The sequence below is a fragment of the Phoenix dactylifera genome, unplaced genomic scaffold, assembly GCF_009389715.1.
Source record: "Phoenix dactylifera cultivar Barhee BC4 unplaced genomic scaffold, palm_55x_up_171113_PBpolish2nd_filt_p 001486F, whole genome shotgun sequence".
Lineage (NCBI taxonomy): Eukaryota > Viridiplantae > Streptophyta > Magnoliopsida > Arecales > Arecaceae > Phoenix > Phoenix dactylifera.
In genome coordinates this window covers 15,968-42,915 of record NW_024068798.1, presented here as the reverse complement: position 1 = coordinate 42,915, position 26,948 = coordinate 15,968, and the positions used below count along the sequence as shown (strand labels likewise).

The 26,948-nt window shown below is 42.8% G+C and overlaps 1 protein-coding gene across 3 annotated transcripts; it reads right to left on the bottom strand.

Moving 5' to 3' along the window:
• Positions 1 to 753: 753 nt before the first annotated feature.
• LOC120108680 (hypersensitive-induced response protein-like protein 1) lies at positions 754 to 6,399 on the bottom strand. 3 transcript variants are annotated; one of them, XM_039122358.1, is made up of 5 exons: positions 6,303 to 6,399; positions 3,447 to 3,657; positions 3,104 to 3,224; positions 1,821 to 2,009; positions 754 to 1,330 (listed from the first exon to the last, which is right to left on the bottom strand). In XM_039122358.1, exons 2-5 carry the CDS (start codon positions 3,633 to 3,635, stop codon positions 972 to 974), a joined length of 858 nt encoding a protein of 285 aa, XP_038978286.1. In that variant the 5' UTR covers positions 3,636 to 3,657; positions 6,303 to 6,399; the 3' UTR covers positions 754 to 971. The 3 variants fall into 3 exon arrangements, with proteins under 3 accessions (XP_038978286.1, XP_038978285.1, XP_038978284.1); XM_039122357.1 differs by lacking the exon at positions 6,303 to 6,399 and adding an exon at positions 4,921 to 5,125; XM_039122356.1 differs by lacking the exon at positions 6,303 to 6,399 and adding an exon at positions 4,925 to 5,125.
• Positions 6,400 to 26,948: the final 20,549 nt, after the last annotated feature.

Below are 26,948 nucleotides of genomic sequence, written 5' to 3'. Positions count from 1 at the left end.
ATTGTTACTTGTTTTTGTGGGTTTTGGTATGCCTAGGAATTACTGTTTTGAGGTATATCAAGGAAGATTTTAATCTGGTGCTTCATTTTTGCTGTGAAGGCATTTCTGGATGTGTAGATCTGTGCTTTACAAGAACGTTGTGCAGTTTGTTCTTTTAGGCCAGCATCCACGTCCTCAATTTGCAACGGCTTCCTGAGGAGGCATGAGAATAACGGCTACATTTTCTGGCAGCCATCAATTTGGCATGCATCAGGAACACTGGATATTTGTTACAGATTTTGTCTGTGTATGTAGTTTGTATTGACTTGAAGGTATATGTCATACCGTTTTTATTTTGAATATGGTACAATATGCTCTGATCATAAGTAGGACAGGTTAGCACGCTTCCATCTATTCCTGCATGATTCTTGTTCTGTTCATGGAAGTACCAGTTCTCCCTAACCACTAAATTATTCATCACTTTTTTAAAAATAATAGTAACTTGTCAAATATTTGATGCAATATATTGTTGTTCTTCCTATTAGAATGTTAGCCACATGCTGCCGCTTAACATGTTGGAACATTTAACATTCTTCATTTTTCTTTAGATTGCAGACGATTTTGAATTTCCCAAATTTATCATTCTTGTTGCTACTATGTTTAGCCTAAGCTTACCCAGTTCAATTGGAAGTCCCAACTTTGAGACTCTTTATTTGTTTATCTGGCATAATAATAGCTCGCAGAATACAGAATTTGAAGTCTATTAAACTGACCTTAAAAAAAAAGGAAAAAAAAGAGAAGAAATTCATTGAGCATGGATGATGGAATTCAGGAGTACTACTCAATATAACACTCAAAAGTTTCACCCTTCTGGAGTATTCCACACATGCAACACAGTGAAAAGTCTCAACTAAATTTTACACATTTTGAAATGAAACTAGAACCGAAGTCTTCTGTAACTTATCTACATGATGCACTAAGACCTTGGAGTTTCAGTTGTGGGCAGATGCTTGAAGCAATCCATCCCGAATCTGTGTTGCGACGTCACGAACAGCACCAGGTCCATGAGGAATGAAAACAGCTGAAGATTTGGAGGCTGCGCCGATCTCTTTCATGGTGTCGAAGTACTGTGTGACCAAGACCATGTCCATAACATCTTTTGCAGTGGTCCCTGGCACATTGACTGAGAAGCCAAGCACGCTATCCCTCAGTCCATCTACAATTGCTTGGCGTTGACGAGCAATACCTAGACCTGACAGATACTTGGATTCAGCCTCACCCTCAGCGCGCTTGATTTGTATGATCTTCTCGGCTTCTGCCTTCTCATTTGCAGCCACCCTTAATCTTGCAGCTAAGAGGAGGCAAGAGGGAGAAACAAATGTTTGAAAAATAATGTCAAAATACAGTTTCCTTTAGGAGTAATATTGCCAGGACATTTTTTTTTGATCTTAAGATGATTATCATGCTACAAAGTCTTCCATGAAGAGATGATTTGTTTTTTAAGAAATTTGTCGCATCTAGCTGAATGCATACAAATTGCCCCCATCAACAAAAATATGTTGGTCATGTTAAAGTAAAATAGCAGCAGCATGAAAGAAAGGGAGTGGCTATGCGACCAGCAAAGGAAAAATGGAAAATAGACATTCCTAATCACAATGCAATAAGGCGCTGGGATCTTTTTTTTTAATGAAAAAAATGTTTTGGTAATGTCCAAAGAATAAGAGAACATCAGAACAAATAGCATATCTATCTTGATTGCATTTATTGCTCATCTAATAATCATTTTTTTTATAGTTTCTGTAATGTTCAAATATTAGAGAACACTAGATTAGATGGTATACCTGCATTGATTTCATTCATTGCTCGCTTCACATGTTCATCTGGTTCAATATCAACAATAAGTGTCTGTACAATCTCGTATCCATAAGCCGACATAGCCTTTTCAAGTTCCTCTTCTACAGCTTTTGCAATTTCATTCTTCTGCTCAAAAACATCATCCAGGTTGAGCTTTGGGACACTAGCTCTGATCACTAAGGAATGTAAAAAGGCATTATCAGTTCCTTCTGGCAACTGAGAGAAGAAGAATAAGAGAAAAGGCATGCTGTATTGTATTGTCTATAAGTCGAAAATATCTGTATAGTTTCTTTTAGCTTGGGCAATTGCTGGGATTTGGCATCTTCCTCCTAAAAGCACTAGCAAAACCAGTTTACGGTACTTATTTGAATCAATAATCTATATCAAACAAAGAGGATACGCAGAGTAGCTTCACAATTACAATTGCGAAGGTTTTTATGTTCAGTAAAGTCTATCCACTTTTTTTTTAAAAAAAAATGGAGAGATAATTTGGCAGAAAACTAAGCAGCCCTTTTGATGATGCTTGCTAAGCTGCACTCCTTAAGCTTAATCCAGAACACTTCTACTGCTAGTCATTTTCCACCACCAGGAGGCAACGAAAATGCTCTCAATATAGTTTAATACTTAATGCATGGACAAACAGAGTGAAGGCTTTCCAACTTCCAGCTCACATATCTTATAGCTCAACAGGCCCTAAAACAGCTTTGATTCCCACAAGAGTGATAAAGAATTATATAATCATAAAAATCCAGCAAGTTGTGTTCTTCGAACAGAATTTAGTTAGTCAAATTTTTCTGTGATAGTAGAAAATTTCATGTAAGTATAATTTAGACTCAACTTTTTATTCTTGATATATGCTTCTAATTCTATGTTAGAGAGCTGATCATCAAAGACTGCAATCTCTTTTCTCCATGCCTTTAAAGTCTTCAAATCCAGTATGCCGAGCAGACTTTAAGAATTCCACTGGCACCCGTGTGTTTGTACATCAGATGATCGCTTTGGATCTCAAATGCCCAAGAACCATGGAACACTGTCATGGATCTGTATTGTTGTCAAAAGGTTTAATACTTAACTAGGTACCTGAGCCTTGTGAAGGGCTCTGGAAAGTGAAAACTAAAATTTATGTAGCTTATAAATGCAAAATAGGAGGAAAAAAATCATATTCATTGCTACCAAAAGTATAAAAATAAAAATGATAATCAATTGAATTTTTCTGCCGTGCTTAATCCCGGACTTACGAAACACAATGATTTAGTGTTGGATTTCGTACCATCAAACACATAAGCTTGGATTTGAGTCCTCGTGTTGGTCAATTTATAAAATGCATCACTTGCCTTGCCGGCCAGAGCACGATACTGTACAGATGCAACCACATTGACAAAAACATTGTCCTGCGAATGAGGAGGTGTATCATTTTCAGCATGCTTCTAACAATTAGCCATATCAAGCATAGCATATAATGAAAATATCAAATGCTAACAAGAACCTCGTATATCTAATGCTCCCAAATATGATCCAGATAGCCTTGTATCAGTTGAAAATATCAAGTACTCAGCATGCAAGAGTAAAATAATCAAGTTATATATCTAGCATTAACATGGTGTGAGACGAACCTTTGTCTTTGTCTCGCACCGCACATCCAATTGTTGCAGACGGAGTGAAAGATGGCCAGCTACTCGACTGCCAAGGACCCAAGGTAAGCAATGGCAGCCTGGATCGAGCACATCATCAAACTTCCCAAATCTTTCCCTGATTGCTACAGTGGATTGCTCCACTTGGACACAGCAAAGCAATTGGCCCATGGTCTTCCCTTTGATCTCCAAGCTATTACCAGTTTAATTAAAGAATGAGTATAGTTTGCACACCCAAGAATGCAAAATAGCTGATAATCATTACCCACCAAATCTGAAAGAGCTCGTGACAATGATTTGCAGATGGGAATGAGCAATATAATCAACGATCAAATATGCCAGATTTTATACAAGGTATTGGACAAGAGCATCAGGTGTTCTTTTTTTGAGGAACAAGTACAACAAGTGTTCATTATGGACATATATTTAATTCTAGATGTTATTGAGAGCATGGTGAAGATGCCCTATAAATCATTGTGTTTTATAAGGAAAAAGAAAAAGAAAACAAAAAAGGGGAAGAAAAATAACACATCCAAAAGTTCTATAACCGGCGGGAAGAGAAAATAATTTGTCTAGATTCTAAAATATTAAACCATGAAAGCAAAGATTTTATGTATTATATATTATTTCCAGCATAATATCAGGTTTGTGGTTGCAATAGCAAGTGGAACTACTAAAACATACATATACTGAGGATAAATAGTGCTCATATGACCAGATCTATATGTACTGATGCGTTCATATGATAAAAATGCTTTGCATATATGAGACAATCTTGTCTTGTTCGCGTGCTTGCATACATCTAAAATGATTTGATTGCAACTTCTAGTGATACATAGTTCTTAGTGATTCTGGAGGTTCTGTGAGGCTTGGACAGCAGCTTGATTTATCTCACTGTTAAGCGTTAAATAACTAAAGTTTCTTTTTTTTTTTGCCCCAAAATCTGTGGGTAAAATCAACAAGTTCAGCTCTGAAACACAGCAAAAGCGAACCCAAATTTTTTACAAGGGTAAGTTGCTTGGACCAAGAATTGCAGTATCCTTTCAGAGGAAGGAAAAGGTAAAACAATCAATTTCAACTGGTGGAATAAAAGATGTGGATATCTCAATCATACAAGTTAACTAACTCGAAGTTTCTATCCTTTTTCCCCAAAATCTGAGGCTAAAATCAATAAGTTCAGCTCTGAAACATGCTAAAAGCAAACCCAATTTTTTCACAAAGGCTCAGTTGTTTGCACCAAGAATTGCAATATCCTTCTTCCACTCCATTTTCAGCGAGAAAAACATAAACTGTTTCATAAACCAATCATTTTTCTCCATCACAAACTAAGAGAATAGCTAATAATTTCAAAAAAATACTATGACTGAAAGCCTGAAACATCCATACATGTAAATCTCAACAGAATTTTGCTCAAAAGAAAAAAAAAAATTCTCATCAGAATTTGAAATAGCCAAACCTACAGCAGCACAAGCAGGGCGGATAATGCAAAAGAGCCTAAAACCAAGTGTTCAGAAAGGTGGTGGTGAGAGGGGAAAACATGTGACCCTCAGACAAAAGGATGTATATATATAGACAAGTCGATCACAAGAATAACGCTGGCACAGCTATCCTTCGCTTGTTTCTTCTGCTCAAAAAGGTCAAGGCGTGCATACAGTGATGGCAAAACGGCATAATATGGTATTAGCTATGAATAGACAACTTATAGCTAATATCCAATCTATATCGTAGTTTAAATGATAGAAACTCCGGAGAAGAAGTCATTATCTAGCAAAATAGCATCACGAAGACGAGCTGCCTGTTGACTTTTTGCATGGTGATCCACAGTATACAAGAGTTAACACCTACTAATACAGTTATACTTTGAGGAAAGATGTAATACTGTTCAGGTGATATACTTCTAATAATTTAAGACTGAGTCAATAGACAGGAATAGCATGGCAGGCAAGCGTGAATGCTACCAGGGTGGTAGCATAGATGGAACCGGGCTTTGTATTCCATCGAAGTGGTCCAGATTCGAAACGCGCGGGCATCGATTAAATTTGGAGACCGGATGCTCCACGCTTGGACGCTGCCAGCGGGAGCGCTTGTGGTCCGCTGATACCGAGGTGGTGCTGGGGTAACGTACTCACACGTGGAAGGGGGCTCAGTGGAGGCTGCTATGCGGGTGAGGTTCCCTTCCCCTCATATTTCGCCAAACAAAAAAAGAAAAAAAAAAGAAGCTTGAATGCTACGCAAAAACCAAGAGAGTCCAGATAACTACTAGGCACCTAACTAGAGTTCGGAATATAGAAACATATGGGATGGCTTCAACGGCACTCAACAACAAAAGATATTTTACAAGAAAGATGGCAATAATGGGCCTTGAGATACGACACCAACGCCCAGAGGCCAGCTCACAAGACACTACATGGTCGTTAGATACTAAGAGCCAACGTTAGAACAAAAGGCATCTCTTGCTTTCTTTTCCCCCTTTATCTCTTTTCTCTCTTAATCTCATCGACATATGGAATCGTAAAAAGGAGAGCAGTAGTGCCCAAGAACCAGTTTTACAATCAAAGAGGAAGGCGATTAACGTTAGTAACGGGTGCGGGGAAAGCTAGAATCTAAAGAGGAGCAGCCGTAAGGCCATAACGAAGTACGCCGAAAGAGCCCGGGGAGAAGAAAGGAAATCAGGATTCACGGGTCCATCAATCATCATCACAATAATAAAGAAAGAGATGGGGATTGCAAGGAAATTGCATGGAAATTGCCGCAGAGAACAAAGAACAAAGAACAAAACCAAACAAAGAAATCCAAACAAAATATAAAACGAATGCAAGAAACCCGGTATCAGCAAACCTGTGCGCCGATGAGGTTTCCCCTCTCTATTTGCGCGTGCGTGTGTGAGAGAGACGGAGAGAGAGATGGAAATAAGGGAGGGGAGGGGAGGTTCGTTCATAAAAAAGTTCTGCAGGAACACTGGAAACTGGATGGGATTTGCTGTAGCGTGGATGGCAGGATTTGGAAAGTTCATGTGGGACCCGCTTGGGTTTCCTGACGTGTCTTTCGCTGGTAGGATGTCACTTCGGTTCGAGCTCGCTGGCGGGTCGGTGTGGTGGGACCCAGCGGCCGATGGTTTTGTCTGCTTGATCTGAGACCCGGGACCGTGTGATACTGTGATGACCGTTAATGCGGCTTTGAATCTTATCTTCCATGGGACGAATATTGGATGAGCATTCAAAACGTATCATGCACTGAAATATGGAAAGCAGGGGTGCGCCCACTAATCCCATATCGATAAGTACAGACATCCACCTTCCTCCTTTTAAGTGCAAGATGCCAGCCTGTTTCGGATTTGACATCGTCAAATAAAGCAGCGCGGGGATAATGTAGAAATCCAAGTTGTGACCACACAAAGCAATATATTGAGATTAATCTTTAGTTAGCTAACCAAACCAACCAACTTATGCATATTAAACAAATAAAATAGGGAAACTATTCTCTCTTAAAAATTTTGAGAGAGGATAATTTTTTAGAAAAAAGAAAAAAAATATGAATTGACTTGTATCACGGTTTAACTGTTTTTTTTTTAATAAAAACGGTAGTATCATACATAATGTGTATGGATACAACTAAAAAAATCAAAAAGCCGTACATCACGGAGTGCACAAGGCAATTACGCCTCATCCACCCAGAGGTGGTCTTCCGAGTGGTTGGCAACAAAGGAGACCACTCAATCGGTGGCTCCGTTGGCCTCTCTAAACACGTGTTTTGCCTGGAGCACCATTCCACCAGAAACCATGGCTCGGATATCTCTCATAGTGGATGGTAATCACCGACCTCCTCGAAAACCTGCTGGACCCACCCAATGACCATCGCAGAGTCACCCTCCAGATACACCTCTTTTCCCTGCAAGGCACGCCGAATGTAGCACAATCCAGCCCAGGCCGCTCTCAGCTTCGCCGCAGGCACTGAGGTATCAAACAAGTGGCAGCCTCCAGCAGCAATCATCCTGGAGTCCGGGTCCCTAACAACAACGCAAACGCCACCCCTCCTACCTCCCTCCAGGACATATCCATCAAAATTGACCTTGAGAAAATTCGGAGGTGGGGGCTCCCAGGTGAAAAACACCAAACGAGATGCTCCACGAGCAGGTGAGGAGCCCTAGATATCCTGAGTTATCAAAGGTCTATTCGATCGGATCGCTTGAAGGGCCTCCACCGCCAGCAGTTGTGCCCTCTCCACTACTGCCTCTGGTGGGGGCATCTCTCCCCAAAGATCCAGGCGTTCTTTGCGAGCCAGATCTGATAAGCAGTATAGGTTGCCCGAACTGCCTCTGATTTAGACTGCAAGACCCCGGCCAAACATCAAAGAACCTGTAGAAAGGATGCCACATGAGACCAGAGCATTGTAAGGAACCCCGCCCGCCTTCAGATCCTCCTTGCCCGGTGGCACTAGAAGATAGCATGATCTAGCGACTTATCACTATGATACTCCGGGCACTCGAGGTGGATACCCATGCCCCTCGCATACTGTAGGAGTCTCGTCAGTAGTCTGGCCCAAGCGACTTTCCAGAGGAATAAGGCGACTCTAGAATGCAGACCAAAATGCCAAATCTAGCCAAAGTCCACCCCCACTTGCTCTCCATCCTGGACAACATAGCAAACATCGGTTACATTGACTCTAGACTTGCAGGAAGAGCTCTATACCCGAACATCAGGGCAAGGGTGCCTCGAAACTGGTAGCGACCGAATCCGCCACGCAAGTGGCTCCCCGAATAACTGATCTATCTGGTGGGTATCCCACCCCCACCTCTGGGAAGGAGTAGATCACATACCCGTAGTCCATCCTCAGCCTCAGCACTGACTAGGGTAGGCCATCACCGCAACAGGAGCTCATCCACCCAAACATCCTCCACCAAGTTCACCCTCTGGCCATCACCAATCAACTATCTGCATTTCGAGAGGACCACATGCACAAACCTGCTGATCTCGTGCCACATAGGTGAAGCCCTCCGACCCCCAGACGGGGTCCCACCGCTCCCAAAGGGGCAATGCTGGGCGAAGATCATTTGACTCTAAAGAGACTAAGGCTCTATTTGGGGGAGCTGTTAGTAGTAGAACTTTTGAAAGTAGAGCTGTTGGAAGTAGAGATGTCTGAAGCAGAGCGTTTATAAAAAGCTGTTTGCTGTTTGGTAACTATATTTTTAAAGTGCTGTGGCACTTTAACATGTGTTTGGTAAAGAAACTGAGAAAGTACTTTTGTGTGACAAAATGATCATAAAGGACATTACCAGTATTATACAACAGAGTATAATAAAATATAATATATATTAATACATAAATATATGATATAGTATAATATTAATGTAATGTAATATAATATTATTATAATATAGTATTATAACATTATGTATTATAGAATAATAATTTAATATAATATTAAATTATTTAACATAACATATCAATATATTATGATATAATGTAATATAATATTATATTTATAGTATAATACAATAATAAATATATAAAATATTATAATTATTAGTGTAAATTAATTTTTTATCCTTCTAATGATCATTTATCTCTCTAACAAATTTTCTAGCTAGGTGATAAAATTGGTTAACTAATTACTAATATTTTTATTTATTTATTTATTTAGATCAGATTATTTGCCACTCACTCATTATTTTCCTTTTTATTTATTTTATTTTATTTATTTATTATTTTATTTCATTGAAATATAGAGGGGTCGCCGGCCATGGGTGGTGGCCGGCGTGGTGGCTGCCACCGTGGGCAGCCACGAGCTCCCAAAACAAAAAAAAAAAAGAAAAAAAAAGAAGAAGAAGAAGGAATAGAGGCGGCGGCGTTGAGAGGAAGAAGAAGATAGAGAGGGGGAGGGAGAGGATGGGTGAGAGAGGAAGAGGCGAGATGAGAATTTTGGGGGAAAAAAGTGTGATTTAAATGGAGGTATTTTGGTCCAAAAAACAGCTTCCCGACAAATCTGAAAACAGCATTTTCGAAAAGCTCCAAATTGGAGCTTCTCCCCAAAAGTTGTTTTCAGCTTTCCCCAAAAGCTGAAACAGCTTTCCGAAAATTTTACTAAATATCATTTTTTTATCTAAAAGTACTTTTGGAGGCCAGAAAGTGACTTTTGGCCCTCCAAAAGCTCTCCCAAACAGGGCCTAAGGCTCCAAGAGAACTCTGGCAACATGTCGGATGATCAATGCCCCCCTCTTGGTCAGCAAAGATTGGATACCCATCTCCCATGCCCTAGTCGGTTGGCAAACTGATGCCCAATCCACCAGATGCACCCCCCGTCTACCACCCTGCGATCCCCAAATAAAATTCCGAGCCAACCTCTCGATCCTTGTCAACACCATCTTGAGAATAGCGGTGTTCGACATCAGGTAGACAAGCATAGAATAGATAACAGACCTGACAACGGTGACTCTACCGATCATGGAGAGCGAGGCCGCCCTCCAACCCTCTAACCTCTGCTGCACCCGATGCACCACATCCTGACAGTTCGAGATCCGCAACCTCCTCCTTGTGATAAGGACACCCGGATAGCTCCATAGTCCAACCTGCTCCCGCATGCCAAGGAGACCTCTGATCTCCTGTCGCACCCACATCTCGGTCTTCGGGCTAAAGACAATTGTTGATTTCAGGAGATTCACCCTCTGACCCGAAGCCCGACGGTAATCCTCCAGAACCCCCCGGAGAATAATGGCGTCTCTGGGCTTGACCCTGGCCAGAAGAAAGCAATCATCTGCAAAAAGGAGATGAGTAATCGGTGGGTCATCGGGTGCCGGAACATAGGCCTCTAGCGTCTACTCCCCACACGCCTGTCGCAGAGCACGAGACAAGGCATCAACGCGGATAATAAAAAGGTATGGGGATAAGGGATAACCCTGGCACAGCTCGACGGACGTCCGGAAGAAGGGAGATGGCACGTCATTTACCAAAATGGAGAAGGACGGCCCCTGCACACACCCCATGACCCAGGATATCCAGGTCTCGTGGAAGCCAAAGCTCGCCAATGCTCTGCGCAAGAAGGACCATCGGACTCTGTCGTAGGCTCTCTCCATATCGAGCTTCACTGCCATGTAACACCGCTACCACGGAGCTCACTGCATATTCCACATAATCTTCTGGGCTATCATGACGTTGTCGGAAATGCTCCGACCACCAACAAACGCCCCCTGCTCCGGGCAAACAAGACGGAGAAGGAGAGGCTGCATCCTACCCACCAAAATCTTTGCCACCACCTTGTAAAGGTTGGTGCAAAGGCTAATGGGTCTATAATGGCTGGGCTCGCATCACATCGCTTCGAGATCAGGGTGACAAAGGTGGCCTTCCAGTGATCTGCCATAACTGCCAAGCTGAAGAATAGCTGGATTGCCTCCACCACTGCTCTCCCAATAATGCCTCAATATCTCCTGAAGAAAAAAAAGAGAGAACCCATCAGGCCCGGGGGCTTTGTCCTCCCACAGGGCCCAATCGACCCTCCTGATCTCTACCTCCGACATCTCCCCAACCAGCACAACATTCTTCGGCGACCCCACCACTTTGTCCAGGCACGAGAAAGCAACTCCGCTGTCCAACTCCTCCTCCTCGGACCATCTTGCTTGGAAAAAGTCAAACAAGAGGCGTCGGATCGAGTTCTCCTCCACCCGAGACCCCATATCATCCTGCAGTGATCTGATCATGCTTCTCTGCCGCCTGATAATAGTATACCTGTGGAAGAAACGAGTGTTCCTATCCCTCTCCTGCAGCCATTGGACCCCGGAATTCTGCCTTCAAAACACCTTCTGCTATCTCAAAAGAGAGTGATGCTCCGCAAGCCTCTGCCGAAGAGAGCCCATATCGTCATCCGATAAACCACCCAAACTGTCCTCCCTCCCCTGTAACTTCGAAATAGAGGCCTCCATCTCCTCCAATCTCCTAAAAATGCCCCCCACTATCTTCTAGTTCCATCTACATAGTCTGCGCCTGGTGAGCTCCAACCTACGGAAAATCTGCTGCATGGCATCACCCCGGATCGGCATGACCCAAGCCTGCCGTACCACCTCCTAGGAGTGGGGGTACTCCAACCATAATCTCTCAAACCGAAATGGCAGGCGATGGTGCAACTGGTCAGCTGTAGAGATCAGAAGAGGGCAATGGTCTGAAGCAATCCGGGCTAGATGGCGCACCACTATTCAGTTCTAACTAAGGATTATTATTTTTAAACCACATATCATAATCATAATAGCATTATTTTTTTTCTATTAAGTATAGATGAGCTTCGATATTTGATGCATATTATTTGTAGATGATATAGTTTTAGCTGATGAAATTGAGGTTAGAGTTGATCATAAGTTGAAATTATGGAGTGGTATATCAAAACCTAACAACTTCAAATTAAGTAAAATTAAGATGGCATGCATGAAATATAGTACTAAAAAAATTAGAAATGGAGATAAAGGTAGAGTGAAAATTAAGGATCGTGAAGTTCTTAAGAGTAATATTTTTTAATATTTAGGACCAATTATTTATAAGAAATAGAAGATTGAAGAGAATATTATCCACGAGATTAAAAAAGCATGCAGATAAAATGGAGAAGTGCAGGTGATCGTAGGATACCTACCAAGATGAAAGAAAAAAATTGTAAGACATATCATATAGTTTTAGTGGATGAAATTGAGGTTAGAGTTGATTATAAGTTGAAATTATGAAGAGGTATATCGAAACATAACAATTTTGGATTAAGTAGGATTAAGATGGAATGCAAAAAATATAGTACTAAAAGAAATTAGAAACGGAGATAAAGACGGAGTGAAAATTAAGGATCATGAAGTTCTTAAGAATAATATTTTTCAATATTTAGGATCAATAAAAATGGAAGATGGAAGAGAAAATTATCCACGAGATTAAAAGGCATACAGATAAAATGGAGAAGTGCAGGTGATCGTAGGATACCTACCAAGATGAAAGAAAAAAATTATAAAACATATTGTATAGTTTTAGTTGATGAAATTGAGGTTAGAGTTGTATATCGAAATCTAATAATTTCAGATTAAATAGGATTAAGATGGAATGCATAAAATATAGTACTAAAAAAATTAAAAATGGAGATAAAGATAGAGGAAAAATTAAGGATCTGAAGTCCTTAAGAGTAATATTTTTCAATATTTAGAATTAATTATTCATAAATGAAAGATTGAAAAGGGTATCATCCACAAGATTAAACAAGCATGCAGATAAAATGGGGAAGTGTAGGTGCTTGTAGGATACCTACTAAGATGAGTTTTATTTTATAAAATAACCATTCTTTTCCCCCTTTATCTCTTTTCTCTCTTTATCTCATCGACATATGGAATCGTAAAAAGGAGAGCAGTAGTACCCAAGAACCAGTTTTACAATCAAAGAGGAAGGCGATTAACGTTAGTAACAGGTACAAAGAAAGCAAAAATCTAAAGAGGAGCAGCCGTAAGGCCATAACGAAGTACGCCGAATGAGCCCGGGAAGGAGAAAGGAAATCAGGATTCACGGGTCCATCAATCATCATCACAATAATAAAGAAAGAGATGGGGATTGCATGGGGATTGCATGGAAATTGCATGAAAATTGCCGCAGAGAACAAAGAACAAAACCCACAGTTTACTTTTTTTACAAAAAACCAAACAAAGAAATTTAAACAAAATATAAAACAAATCCAAGAAACTGGTATCAGCAAACCTGTGTGCCGATGAGATATTTGCGCGTGCGTGTGTGAGAGACGGAGAGAGAGATGGAAATAAGGGAGGGGAGGGGAGGTTCGTTCAATAAAAAAGTTCTGCTGGAAACTTGATGGGATTTGCTGTAGCTTGGATCGCAGGGAATTTGGAAAGTTCATATGGGACCCGCGTGGGTTTCCTGACGTGTCTTCTCGCTGCTAGGATGTCACTTCGGTTCGAGCTCGGTGGAGGTAAATGGCGCGGGTCGGGACTTTTTTTTGGGCGGGTAGAGCGGGTGCATCAATTTTCATGCACCCGTGGAGGGTCAGTGGGGAGTTCCATCGAATAGTACAGGGGTGGAAATCATGGAGGCTGGTGAGGGGGTCTGTCTCGGTCGGAGACGGGGAAGGCTGGTGGACAGGCAGCTCGGGATCTCGGGGGTGCAGCAAAGGGTCGAACTTGGGCAGAGGTAGCGAAAGGAGCTCCTCGGCAGCCGGCGTGGACGAGCCACCGGATGCTTTCTCGGGTGTTGGAGATGCTGCGGAACAGGGCTTCTGAGGTGGTGGATGTTCCAGAGGAAGAGCTAGAGAGGACCCGAGCGGAATGGTGGAGCACCACGGTCATCGTGAGGAGCTTGGGGAGGCATGTTCCGGTTGAATGGGTGGCCAAAGAGATCAAGCGGGTGGGACGTCTGGACTATAACGTGGAGTACTTCTTGCTAATGGATGGCTTCATTGCCGTCCGATTTGCCAAGGAGGAAGATCGCAAGGCTGCACTGATGAACGGTCCATGGACGGTGGCCGGACAGTTTCTTGCAATGGAGCGGTGGCGGCTTAATTTTGTGCCCGGAGAAGGAGGTATTGGTCGGGTGGTCGACTGGCTTCGCTTGCCACAACTGCCCTTGGATTACTGGAAGAAGGAGACCATCCTCAGAATAGCGGCTAGTGTTGGTAATCCCTTGGTCATGGATGGATTCACGGAGCAGGGGCGGCGGTATGGCTTCGCCAGGGTGAAGCTAGAGTTGGATTGCTCTGGACCTCTCAAGCCGGGCACTCTGGTCAGGGGGAGATCTGGGGGGGTCGAGGAGACCTTTTGGCAGGGGTTCATCTACGAAAACTTGCCTGCTCTCTGCTCCAAGTGTGGGCGGATTGGGCATTTGACGCCGGAATGTGGTTGCCCTTCTTCGGCGGGTGGTACGGCAGAGACGACAATGGTCCAGGGGAAGGAGACGAAAGCTGCTGGGGCAGATCTCCCGGAGGCCGGTGTGCAGAAGGATGGGGTAGGCGCCGCCTCGGAGGAACTATCGGCGTTTGGTCCGTGGCTGGTTACAAACCGTATTTGGCACCAACAGGCGACCAAGAAGACGTCGTGGAGGAAGGAGACGACTGAGTCCAGATCTAGGCTGAACTCGACGCCCATACCCCCGATCTGGCAAGGATGCAACGGGGGATGGGTCATGTGCCACTGTCTCCCCGATTGACCTTGAAGCGTGGCAGAAGCCGTTGAAGGTTGCCCGGCGTAGGACGCCGAAGAAGGATGTCTCGGCTGCCGGGGAGGGCAAGGAAATGGCCGGACCGAGTCAACTTGGCTAGGTAGCTGGAGATGGAGTTGACTCAAGCTTCAGGCCAGACCCGGGTCGACTCAATCCGAGTGTGGACCGGGATGCGGGCCGGGGTGTATACGGGCTAGATGGTGGACTGGGCCGGGCTGATAATAGGCCAGAGCCCACAGTGGTGCAGCGACTTGGTGGATCGGATCCGAGCCCGAGGAAGCGATCCAGAAGCCCATGTAGGGCGTTTGGGACTGGGGGCAAGGCTAAGAAGGGGTCGACTCACTTCGTCGGGGGGACCTGACCCCAGCCAGCGGTGAAGGGGCAGCCAGAGCTAGACACCCACCGAAGAAGCAGGAGCTCCCCTCCTCCCCTCACGGTGGCTCATCATCGATTTCCACGGGCGGAGCGTGAGGCCAGGGGTGGCGGTGATCACGTTCGAGGCGGAGTGGCGGAGGCCCCAGTGAGGAAGCTGACAAGAGCTTGCTCGGCGGCGGCGAACCTCTCGGAACTAGGGATGATGGCCCCGCTCAGGGTGTCCGATAAGGAGGGAAGGCTGGAACGAATGGGGGCTAGGGAGCCCGGTGCCAACAACGAGGTGCTGAACCCAGCCGGCACCCCCATAATTCCATCGCAGGGGTTACTGTGCCAAATGGCACAGGAGAATAGTGTCTCTGGGTTGGTCATTGAGCTGGGAAGCAGGCAGCGGGTGAATCAAGCTTCATCAGGAACGTTGGTGGTATCAGGATAGAGCCAAGAGGGGGGATGACAGAGGGCCCTACGGCAGTAGCTAAAGACATTGGAGACTTAGCGTGCCATTTGGCACAACCCAGCAGTGGAGGGGATCACCATCGCATATTGATTCAGATGATGGCAGCAGCAAAGGGAGTGAGTCCTGCAGGCTTGGAGAGTGGAGGGGCTATAGAAGAGGTGGTGTTTCATGATTGCAACCCCGGGGCAGGGGGTTGTGATGTATCCTTGGGTGACCAATGAAGGTTATCTTATGGAACTGCTGTGGCGCGGGGAAGCCTTCCTTTGCCCCAGCTTTCGCAGGATTGTGCAGCAGCATAGTCCGGATATATGTGTATTGTTTGAGATCCGGTTATCAGGAAGGAGCCTACAGAAGGCTAGGAGAGTGGTACCTCGGTCGTGGGGATTTTATGCAGTGGAGTCTCAGGGGTTGTCGGGCGGCATCATTGTCACTTGGCTGTAGGGTTCTTGCAGGTTGGACGTCTTCCATGTATGCACCCAGGAAGGTGGTTATAGTGATCTCGGAGGGTAGTAGAGTTTCATGGGTCCTCGCTGCGGTGTATGCCAGTACTGACTTCAGGGAGAGATGGATATTGTGGGAGGAGGCATCTCAGTTGATTAGTCAGGGATACCCTATGATGGTGGATGGTGACTTTAATTGTATTGTTGATCCTCAGAAGAAGATGGGGGGAGGCCTTTTTCATATAAGAGGAAGGTTAGGAGTTCCAAGACTTTCTGACATCGAGTGGCTTGATAGACCTGGGGTTCTCGGGCTCTAGGTTTACATGGTGCAACAATCAGCAGGGCTAGGCTAGAGTATGGGAGCGACTTGATAGAGCCTGCGCGACCGCTGGGTGGGTTCAGTGCTTCCCGGATCATCATGTGAGACACTTGCCTAGGATTGCATCGGATCATAGTCCGTTACTAGTGAGTACAGACACTTATATTTCAGTTCATTCCTCCTTTAGATTTGAGAAAATATGGCTTTATTATCCAAGATCATGGGAGATGGTGAGGGACGTATGGAGTGCACCAGTTAGAGGAAATGCTATGTATCGGGTGTTTCGTAGATTGGAGTTGACGAGGAGACGACTGAGGAGGTGGAATCGTGAGGAGGTGGGAGACATTTTCAAGAGGATTGAGGAGTCAGAGGAGGCCATCGCCAGGTTACAGGCTTAGGAGGACCAGAGGGGGGGGTCTAGCGGATGAGGAGATGGGGGAGCTCAGATCACTATTGGCATTGCATGACGGCCTCCTTAGACAACAGGAGACATTTTAGAGACAAAAATTGAGGGTACAGTGGATTGTGGAGAGAGATAGAAATACTAGAGTTTTCCACCAGGCGACAGCTATCAGGAGGCACCAGAGTAGAATCAGAGTTATCCGGGATGAGGAGGGGCAGCTGTCGGAGGATCCGGAGATAATTCAGAGGATTATGGAGAGCTTCTTCAGGGCCATGTGGACAGAGCAGCCTACGGGTGGGAGCCTAGCAGATATACCTTTGCTTTTGGTTGGGGTGTCAGAGGAGGAGACAGCAGTATTGATCAGACCGATTTCGGAGAGGGAGATCAGAGAGGCGGTGAGGTCCATTGAGGGGGACAAGGATCCAGGGCCGGATGGCTTCCCACCCTTGTTTTTTCAAAGATATTGGATGATAGTAGGATGAGATGTGACGGTGGCTATACAATAGTTTTTTAGTACAGCAGTGATGACAGCAGATTGACAGAGGACTTTTATCACTTTGATACCGAAATGATAGGACGCCATGGAGCCGAGTCATTTTCATCCGATTAGCCTTTGTACGATCTTGTACAAGGCTACAGCGAGGATCCTCGCCGTCAGGTTGAGGGATGTTCTTCCTAGGCTTATTAGCCCGGAGCAGGAGGCTTTTTTGGAGGGGCGGAGTGTTAGGAGTATGCCCTAGAAGCCAATTTGGCAGACGTATTATAATTATTCTGAAGGTATTAACTTTGTATTTGATCTTTTATTAATTAATAAAATCAGGCATTTTCTTCATTCATATTATTATGTGTCCATGAATTGTCCTAGGGATTAATAAAATGATAACACATATTCTCAAGAGTTGAGAATTTAAGGCATGTGTAATTAATAGTTAATTTCTGAATAGCTCCTGATTGATGGATCATCACGAAGGATGGTGATCGATTCGATAAGATTAGTGCACAGATCACTTTTCTTGATGGACGAGTCTTAAGTCCACAGTGTGGCAACACTGGGGTGATTGTGCAAGTGCTTGATAGAGAACAAGGGTACTGAGCATGATTAAAGCAAGAAGTCACTTGGATGTCTATCCACTCGTCAGTAACTTACTTGATGCTGCAGTTGTATGGCTAGTACTTAGACCTGCAATGCCTCAGCTAATCACGGTGAGGTTGCTGTAGTTTGACGAGCACATAAACATGGGCCTTAAGGGTTCTTGTGGTGCAGATTGGCTACAATAGTTTTACTGTCGGATTAGGATTGCATCTAGAAGGGATCTATCGATCTTGATAGACTAGGAGTGATCCTATGTGATTTATGAGACTAAGTTCGAAAGACCTTGGCTAGGGCAATTCTAGAAAAAGAGTTTTTCAATCTCGAACTTGAGTCAAATAAATCTGACATAAGACAGACAATGGAGTTTGACGAGTTATCCATAACCTCCGTCATGTCGGTATCCATGATAGAGGTACTATATCATACGCTAACTGCACCTAGAGGTTCATCCTTTCCATTCTGCTGGGTTGTCACTATATGCTGCTAGGTGTCACTAGTGGATTGTGAGACTCGAAGGCATTCACTTGGTGATCAGTGAACCCTAAGAGTAGAGTTGAAATCGTTTCAACCCATTGAAAGAAGTTTCAATGATATTGAGATGGAGATCACAATATATCTCACTACCAGACAAAATAGAACCTATGGGGTCACACATAGTAGAGGTTTTGGTCGTTCCGAATGTTGGATTATGATTTGAAATCGAAATTAAAATTGATTGTCAATTTGATTGACAATTGGTTTAACCCGCTAAGAGTTAGTAAGTTAAAGAAGAAGAATTTGTAATTGGATTGCAACTTAATTGATTCAATTGGACCTTACTAAATTAGGCTCAACCTTATTGGATAAAGATGGGAAGGCCTAATTAATTAGAACTCCTTATTAGATAAGGAACTTAGTCCAATTTGAATCCTAATTGTATTAGGACTCATATGAATCAATTTGAAGGACACATTGGGTTCTAATTGGATTAGAATTCAATTAATAAGGTGGGATCATGTAATTTCTAATTGGATTAGGAGGCTAATGCATGGAAGGTCTATCCCTTCCTTCATGCGTGTGAAGCAAAGGAGGAAAGAAGGAGGGGCGTCCGCCCCTCCTCCTTCTCACACGCATGAAGAAAGGAGGGACGTCCGCCCCTCCTCCTTCTCACACGCATGAAGAAAGGAGGGGCGTCTGCCCCTCCTTACTTATTTGGTCCACGCCACATGGAGGGCTGATAGCCCTCCTTCACTTTCACGCGGATTGCCACATGGCATGAGGAGTGCCTTTGGATTCTCTCTAATCTCTTTTAAGTAAGGGATGTGATAGAATTAAGTAAGGAGTGTTGCAGATTTTGGAAGGATGAATCAAGGAGTGATTGATCTCTAAAATTATTCTTTATTTGTATGGGCATGAGATGGCTTGTTGCCCAAGGTGACAAGCCAAGAGCGGGGGTGAATTGGTTTCTCTAAATTTTTACTATCTTAATTGAGTCAATTGATGAGTGAGTGAAGTTAAAACAATACACAATGCAAACACACAAGAAGTATAGTGGTTCGGTGCTCTCCTAAGCACCTACGTCCACTCCCCAAGCGACCCCTTGGAAATTCACTATAATCCTGCGGATTACAGTTGGATTATTTTCCGGGCTCACAATCCAAAAACCTTTACACTTTGGTTTTCTGGGATTACCAAAAACCTATGTTGGTTTTACGGGCTCACCAACGAACCTTCACAATTAATTTTACGGGTTTACCAACAAACCTACATCGTTGGTTTTACGGGCTCACCAACAAACCTTTACAAGGTGATTAAAAAGAAGAAGAAAGTTGAAACTCCTAGATGAGCAAATATAATAATTATAAGCTACAAAGAAGAGTTTAGAATATAGTTGTCGCTTGATGAGACTTCTCTCTTCTTTGTCAAGATTGCTTCACTCTTCAAGGATTGATGGAGCTCTTAATGTTCCTTAGAATCTGCTCTACCACTTTTTTTTGACTCTTTGAGTGAAGCACTTGGATGAAGAATATTAGGGCTCTTATCTTTCTTGTGTAAGCTTTGATATTTTGCAAAAGGATGTTTTCTCTGATGAATAGTGTAACTTTAAATAGTTTCCCTCATCCATTGGACACCCCCCATTGGTTAGATTTCAAAAACTAGCCGTTACTTACTGTTGGAAGGACAAAAAGTACTTCTGCAAAACTAGCCGTTATACTTCTGCCCGTGTTGGGGTCGACCCAAACTTTTCTGGGATCGACTCAAACCATTGTTCATCCGACTTGGGGTCGACTCAACTTTTACTAGGGTCGACCCAACTTTCACTGGGGTCGACTCATGCTACATTAGGGTCGGCCCTCTCAGGAAGCATAGAACCTTATATTTCAACCGTTTTTTACTGGGGTCGACTCAATTCTTTTTGGGTCGACTCAAGGTACAGTGGGGTCGACTCAAGTTCCATTGGGGTCGATCCTCTCAGGGATTCCAGAGACCCAGTTTTGAATGACACAACCTTGGGGTCGATTCATGTTCAGTTGGGGTCGACTCAAGGTGGGGTCGACTCAAGTTACATTGGGGTCGACCCTCTCAAGGATTCCAGAGATCCAGTTTTCTTGAGCCTTGAAGATGGGGTCGACTCAACTACTGTTCATCCGTGCCATTTTTACAGAAGTGTGCCTGATGGTTCCATGATGTGCCGGGGTCGACTCCGTCAATCTTGGGGTCGACTCATTCCACACTTTGCTGCAACTTAAGGTTAGATTCATCCGTATAATCAATGGAATATACTTCAAGCAATTTTGAATGTATGCCATGGTATTGCTACATACTCTTAACAATGAAAATTACTATTGTCTCCTTAAGAGTACGTTTCACTTGAAACTTTGCCGAATTAGAATTTAGAATTCACTATCTCTTTTCTATCGCAAATTTTATCTCATTGTTAATCATTGAAATACATCTTGATCTCATTCTTTTAATGTACCGAGAGTGTCGAACTCAGTAATGATGTATCAAATTAACTTGTAGTATTTGATTAGATATTTTCTCAATGGTTGTGTTAATCATCAAAATAACACTATCATCCTCAATCTCCCCCTTTTTGATGATTACAAAATATTGAGTATGAGCAGATTGATACTTATCTTAAAATTAGTTTTAGAAGAGTTCAAGTTGCTGATTTTCAGTTTTTCAAATTTGAGAGTGAAGTCTCCCCCTTTTTCATCCAAATATTGCCAATTTAAACTTTTGATTTTCTCCCCCTTTCTTTTATATTTGGTTAAAGATGAAACTTCAAAAATTTGAGATAAAGCAAGAGTTTCAGATTATGTATCGAGGTATGAGAGGTATGTGCCAAATTCTGAAATTTGATTGAAAGTTTAGACTTTAACATTTTCATTGTTACATATTGCTCCCCCTTAAGTGTATATTATCTCCTATTATATTTTTCAACTTTGTTTGTCAACTTATTGCAACTTCTTTCTTTCCTTGCTTCTCCCCCTTTTTGTTATCATCAAATAGGTGCATGGCAATAGATAAGTAGACGCAGTAAATAATAAACAGTCAAGTTTTACTGATCAATATGGAACATTGTAGTACATTAACGCCAAAAATACAATGTTCTTCAATCAAAGTGCAAAGTACATGAACAACACAAAATACATATGAGAACTAGATAAATCATAGGCACTAATCATAATGCTAACATCAGCCTAGGGGGTATCTAATGGCTGTGATCTAGTCCTCATCCTCCTAGCATAAGTGGCGAGGGAAGGTCGAGCTTGATGGAACTGAGTCTGGCGTGGACCTCGCTGAGCTGGATGACTCTGTGCCGAAACCTCCGACTCAGCTGCTCGGGGCACAGATGGACCATGAGCCTCTCTCTCTCTCCGTAATGCTCCCACCTCCTCTCTGAGGTCGCTAAGCTCAGCAGTCATAATGTCTATCCTGCTCGTCAATCCATCAGAGAGAGTCCTCACCTGAGCTGACACAAGCTCAGTCATCCTACTCCAAAAATCCTCTATGCACCCTGTGGGTACGGATGACGATGGGCCAGCCTCCAAAGTTGTCGTAGGCTGATCCTCAGGAACCTCATCCTCAGGGATGGGGTCTCCATCCTCTGGTGCATCACCCTCTGGTGCATGTATCTCTGCTCCTCCACGCACCCACTGCCCGTTCACTTTCTCATAACCCATGTGAACTAGGGACCGTGCAATGTAAGTGTCAGTAAATAATAGATGCCTGGAGATCTCTCCCTCCATTGATATGTCATGCTGTCGGAAGACCAGGATGAGTATCATACCATAGGGCAGGGAGACTCTCGATTGCATATAGCCTTTCTCATCTGCCTGATCATCATAGCTGGGAGGTTCAGGGGAATGCCCTGAATAACGTGCTTCATAATAACCAAATCTCGCTCAGATATGAGATCAAATCTCCCACTTTTCGGAAACAAAATCTTACCTATGAAGTTGTGCAACAATCTCATCTCAGCTGATAGAGAGCTCGCTATCACTTTTTCGGAAAAGTCAAAATCATCGTTCTCAAGGATCAACTGTAGAGCTCTCAACTTGTTTTCCGGCTTTTCTGGAGTTGCACCTTCGCAGGGGAGATGAAGCAACTCACTCAAACTTTCTTCTGAAACCCTAACCCTTACTCCTCGGACTTCAGACACAAGCCCTCCCGTTCTAATTTTTAGGAAGGCATAGAACTCACGAACGAGTTGAAGGAAAAATTTCCCGAGTTGTCCGATAAAATCGAACGCCAGGCATGAAAAATCAGTTTTAAATTTTTTTATTTTATTTATAACAATTATAAATATTAAATTTAACTTTTATATAAAATTACCTTAAGCCCGTAGCGGAAAGTTGGTCGAGGTAATTTGAATCTGGATCTGGATCTAGATCCCTGAAGGTAGCTCTGCGAGGCCTGGATCTACAAGCCCTCTACTTCGCACGCACGTCAAGCTTCACAAGAAGGTTGGATGATGTCTTTACTCGTGCAAAACAATCTTTTGCAAAAGGACCCTTGGAAGAAAGAAAATCCAGAAAAAGGACCTTCCCTTTTCTACTCCTTTCTTTCTTCTCTTTCTTTCTTTCTTCGGTTTCTTTTCTCCTGTTTCTTCACAGCACGCCTGGGCCGAACTCACCCTTGTCTCTTGATCCTGATCACAGAAGGAATTGAAGGGAGGAGAGGACACCAGACCTGGGCCGAACTCCAAAACACCAGAGTAAAGAAAACTCCTTCCTCACTCTTCTTCTTCTTCACCGAATCAACCTCTCTCTGTCTCACGTTTTTCTTCCCAAGAAAAATTCTCTCTCACTCTCCATTCTAGAGGAAACGGCGGCCTACAAATAGGCCAACGCTAAGAGGAGTTAAGAGGCGTAAATGGTCTAGCGTTATTGAATTCATTCATTATCAAATATGAATGAATTTGATAACGGTTGTTTCAAAAACAATCATGGAATAAAACAGCGATTAATGCCAATTACTGTCGGTTTTCAAAAATCAAACTGATCTGGAATGTTGGCGGTTCAAAACCGCACATTTCGGTCCAGTCGGCCATCTGGCCGGAGGCCAGTTGGCTGCGCAATCGCCGTTCAAAGGTTCGCGGACACGTGAAACAGAGCTTCTCTGTTTCATGCGTCCAGGTGAAGTCGCGGCTCACAAAAGGAGAGTTAATGGTCCATGAGGGGAAGGGTCCACGGGTCCATGAGTACTATTCACGTTCAGTATCACTTTAAATGGGAAAAGCCAGCTTGTGATATAAATGGATTAGCCCATTTGATCATAAGTTAGCTATTTGGTTCTAAACCAAATTTGTAGCCCATTTGAATAAATTTTTGATCTGAAAAAATTCCACATGAGTCTGATTCATGGGAGATTCAATTGGGTCTAGTTTCGGCTCGATCCAAGTCCGACTTAGATCAGAACAAATACAAAATTAAATTCCAATTAAATCATGATCGAGCCCAATTACACTAATTTAGACCCAATCAAATCCAATCTCAACAATTGAGTCCTGATCAAGTTCAATTTCATTAATTGAAACTTGATTGACCCGAAATACAGACTTAATTAGTTGTTCATCCATGAAATTTAGCATGTACCTCATGTTCAGTGCTAGCTGAACATAGACAGAACCAAATTCCAAATGACCCATAATTTAATTCTTAATTAAATTGGATCAAGACCTTCCTACTTAGCTTGACTAATGTGCGTGACTCCGATAGGTTCGAACACTAAGCCGATAGTACATGGACTACTCAATGCACTAATCGAGGTGACCATCTAGCAATGATACCCGACGTCCGGATAGGTCGAATATGCAAAGCAACATTCAAGAACCTAGACGTATGGTTGTTGCATAATTCATCCCTATGACCATCGATACTCAAGATGACCTCAGAGTGGACTGTCGAACTCTGGGTCCGGTCATCCATAGTATATTTCAATTAATCAAATCAAGTGACCATCACTTGGTTTACCCTAGCCAAGGTTTTACTGAATTGAAATACAGCGAGACATCAACTCCTATAATCTGGAGCGGTCAATCCCATCTTGACTCGTACACAGACTTCGCGAGTACTTGACTGCACCCAGCATCCTTCCGATCCCTGAATTAGAAATTCAGGTCATCCAGTGCCTAAGTACAGTGAGTTGCTTGCAAGCCACCGTGACAGTCTCAGGTCTAAGGGGTACTTATGCCCATATGCTTTGCGAGCTAACTCCCGACAGTGGAGTGCTACGCAGGTGAGTCACTGTTCAGTGATGATGTACTCCTACATCTCACCTGTATGCCATACAGTGTCTCCACACTTCTCGGTTTAAGAGGACAACCAACTAAATGACACACAACGACCTATACTTGACATAGCTATTGTCCAATTGACAGCTCATCATTTGGTCGCGAACTGGTTTAAGGACTAAATGATAAAACCTCTTTTATCCACTAAATTAGTCCTAAGGACTTCATCACAATACACATGAGTTCAATTTGAAGATGTAACACTTGTGATGAATAGAAAATTGCCAGAATAAATTTTTATTCATTTTAATAAAATATATACATAATCCAATTTCTTACAATTAAAAATTGGCTTTGGGACACAATTCCCAACACGAAGCCCGAGTAGGTCACCAAATCTAGGGAGCAAAGATACTCCCATCGATGCCTTCGGATCCAATCCCCCAACCGGAACCCTTCTTGATCCAAAAATTTGGAGTGGATCCTTCTCCCTGTGGTTACCAGTCTCCCCGCATATTTAGAAAGTTGAACTGAAGGGGAGGGAGGAGGAGGAGGCTCTACACGTGTCTCACCTTGTGGGGGTACTGTAGAAGACTCTCTAGCATGTCTATCTACACGTGTTGGCCGTGAAACTCTCCCGGATCTCTTAGCAACGGCTCGCTTGGGTCCCATTTTCACCAAATCCTTCCTTAGGTCTTGATCTAACGGCGGAGAGAAGCAATCTAGCACTGTTTAGAGATGATTGGAAGGGATTGGAAAGTGGAAAATAGGGTTTTAGGAAGAGAACAAGATGAAACAGTGCCCTAACATAGCTCATGGGTCCCTCTTTTAAAACCAGGGTCCCGCCGTTGGATCGACCCCAGATTTTTCTTGGGTCGACTCAACGTGGGGTCGACCCCATTCTGGCTCGGGTCAGCCCCAGTTCAGAAAATTTTCTTTCTCTTCCTTTCCTTTTAAAAATTCTTCCTTTCTTCCAATCCTTACAAATTCTTTATGGGATAATGATACATGAGTAAAGAATCTATAGATGACTAGTTTGACTAATGTTTCATGGGTTTTTCGAAATAGGAGGAGAGTATCATGAGACAACTTGCTCCTTTTTATATCTCCTCAATCAAAAGGATCACATATGCCTAATTTCCTCCTAAGCATGTAAAATCTATCTTCACTTAAAGGTTTTGTAAATATGTCAGCTAATTGTTTCTCAGTACATATATGCTCAATACATATGTTCCCATTTTGTACATTATCTCTAATAAAATGATATCTTATTTCAATGTGTTTGGCTTTAGAGTGCTGAACCGGATTTTTAGTAAGGTTAATGGCACTAGCGTTATCACACTTTATAGGAATGTTGTCAAATTTAATTCCATAGTCCTCTAGTTGTTGCTTGAGCCATAGTACTTGAGCACAGCAACTCCCGACAGCTATATATTCGGCCTCAGCCGTTAACAATGCTACCGAATTCTGCTTTTTGCTAAACCATGATACTAAGTTATTCCCTAAAAATTGACATGTTCCACTAGTGCTCTTTCTATCTAATTTGCAACCAGCAAAATCTGCCTCAGAATATGCAAGTAAATCTAAATAGGAGTCTCTAGAGTACCATAAACCTATATTTGTGGTTGCTCTCAAATATCTAAGTATTCTTTTGACAGCACTTAGATGTGACTCCTTAGGATCTGATTGGTATCTAGCACATATTCCCACACTAAACACTATGTCTGGCCTACTAGCAGTAAGGTAAAGCAAAGATCCAATTAAGCCTCTATAAAGCTTTATATCTATACTTTTTTCTTTTTCATCTTTGTCTAGCTTACTAGTGGGATTCATTGGGGTGCCTATTCCCTTATGATTTTCATTCTCAAACTTCTTTAATATTTCCTTTGTGTACTTAGTTTGATGAATGAAGATACCTTCCTTAGTTTGCTTGATTTGTAATCCGAGAAAAAAATTTAGTTCTCCCATCATACTCATCTCGAATTCTTCTTGCATTAATTTACCAAACTCTTTGCAAAGATTATCATTAGTGACACCAAAAATTATGTCATCTACGTATATTTGAACTACTAGCAGAATTTTGTCTCTTCTTTTGAGAAAAAGTGTTTTATCTACATTTTCCCTACTGAAATCATTATTCAGTAGAAATTTGCTGAGTCGATCATACCAAGCCCTAGGTGCTTGTTTCAATCCATATAATGCCTTATGTAATCTAAATACATGATTTGGCAATTTATGATTCTCAAAACCAGGAGGTTGCTCTATATATACTTCTTTCTCTATAAAACCGTTTAAGAAGGTACTTTTTACATCTATTTGATACAATGTGAAATCCATGAAGCATGCAAAAGCTAGAAGTAATCTAATAGCTTCTAATCTGGCCACGGAAGCAAATGTTTCCTCAAAATCTATCCATTCTTCTTGATTGTATCCCTTAGCTACAAGTCTAGCTTTATTTCTTATAACTACCCCATTTTCATCTAATTTATTTCTAAAGATCTATTTTGT

Bases quoted from the DNA above. Each gene is read 5' to 3' on its own strand.
- LOC120108680 (XM_039122358.1), bottom strand. From the start codon at position 3,635: ATGGGCCAATTGCTTTGCTGTGTCCAAGTGGAGCAATCCACTGTAGCA. The intron at 2,010-3,103 runs GTACGAAATCCA...TACATTCCTTAG, and splicing joins CCAAGCTTATGTGTTTGATG to TGATCAGAGCTAGTGTCCCA. The intron at 1,331-1,820 runs GTATACCATCTA...GCCTCCTCTTAG, and splicing joins AATGAATGAAATCAATGCAG to CTGCAAGATTAAGGGTGGCT.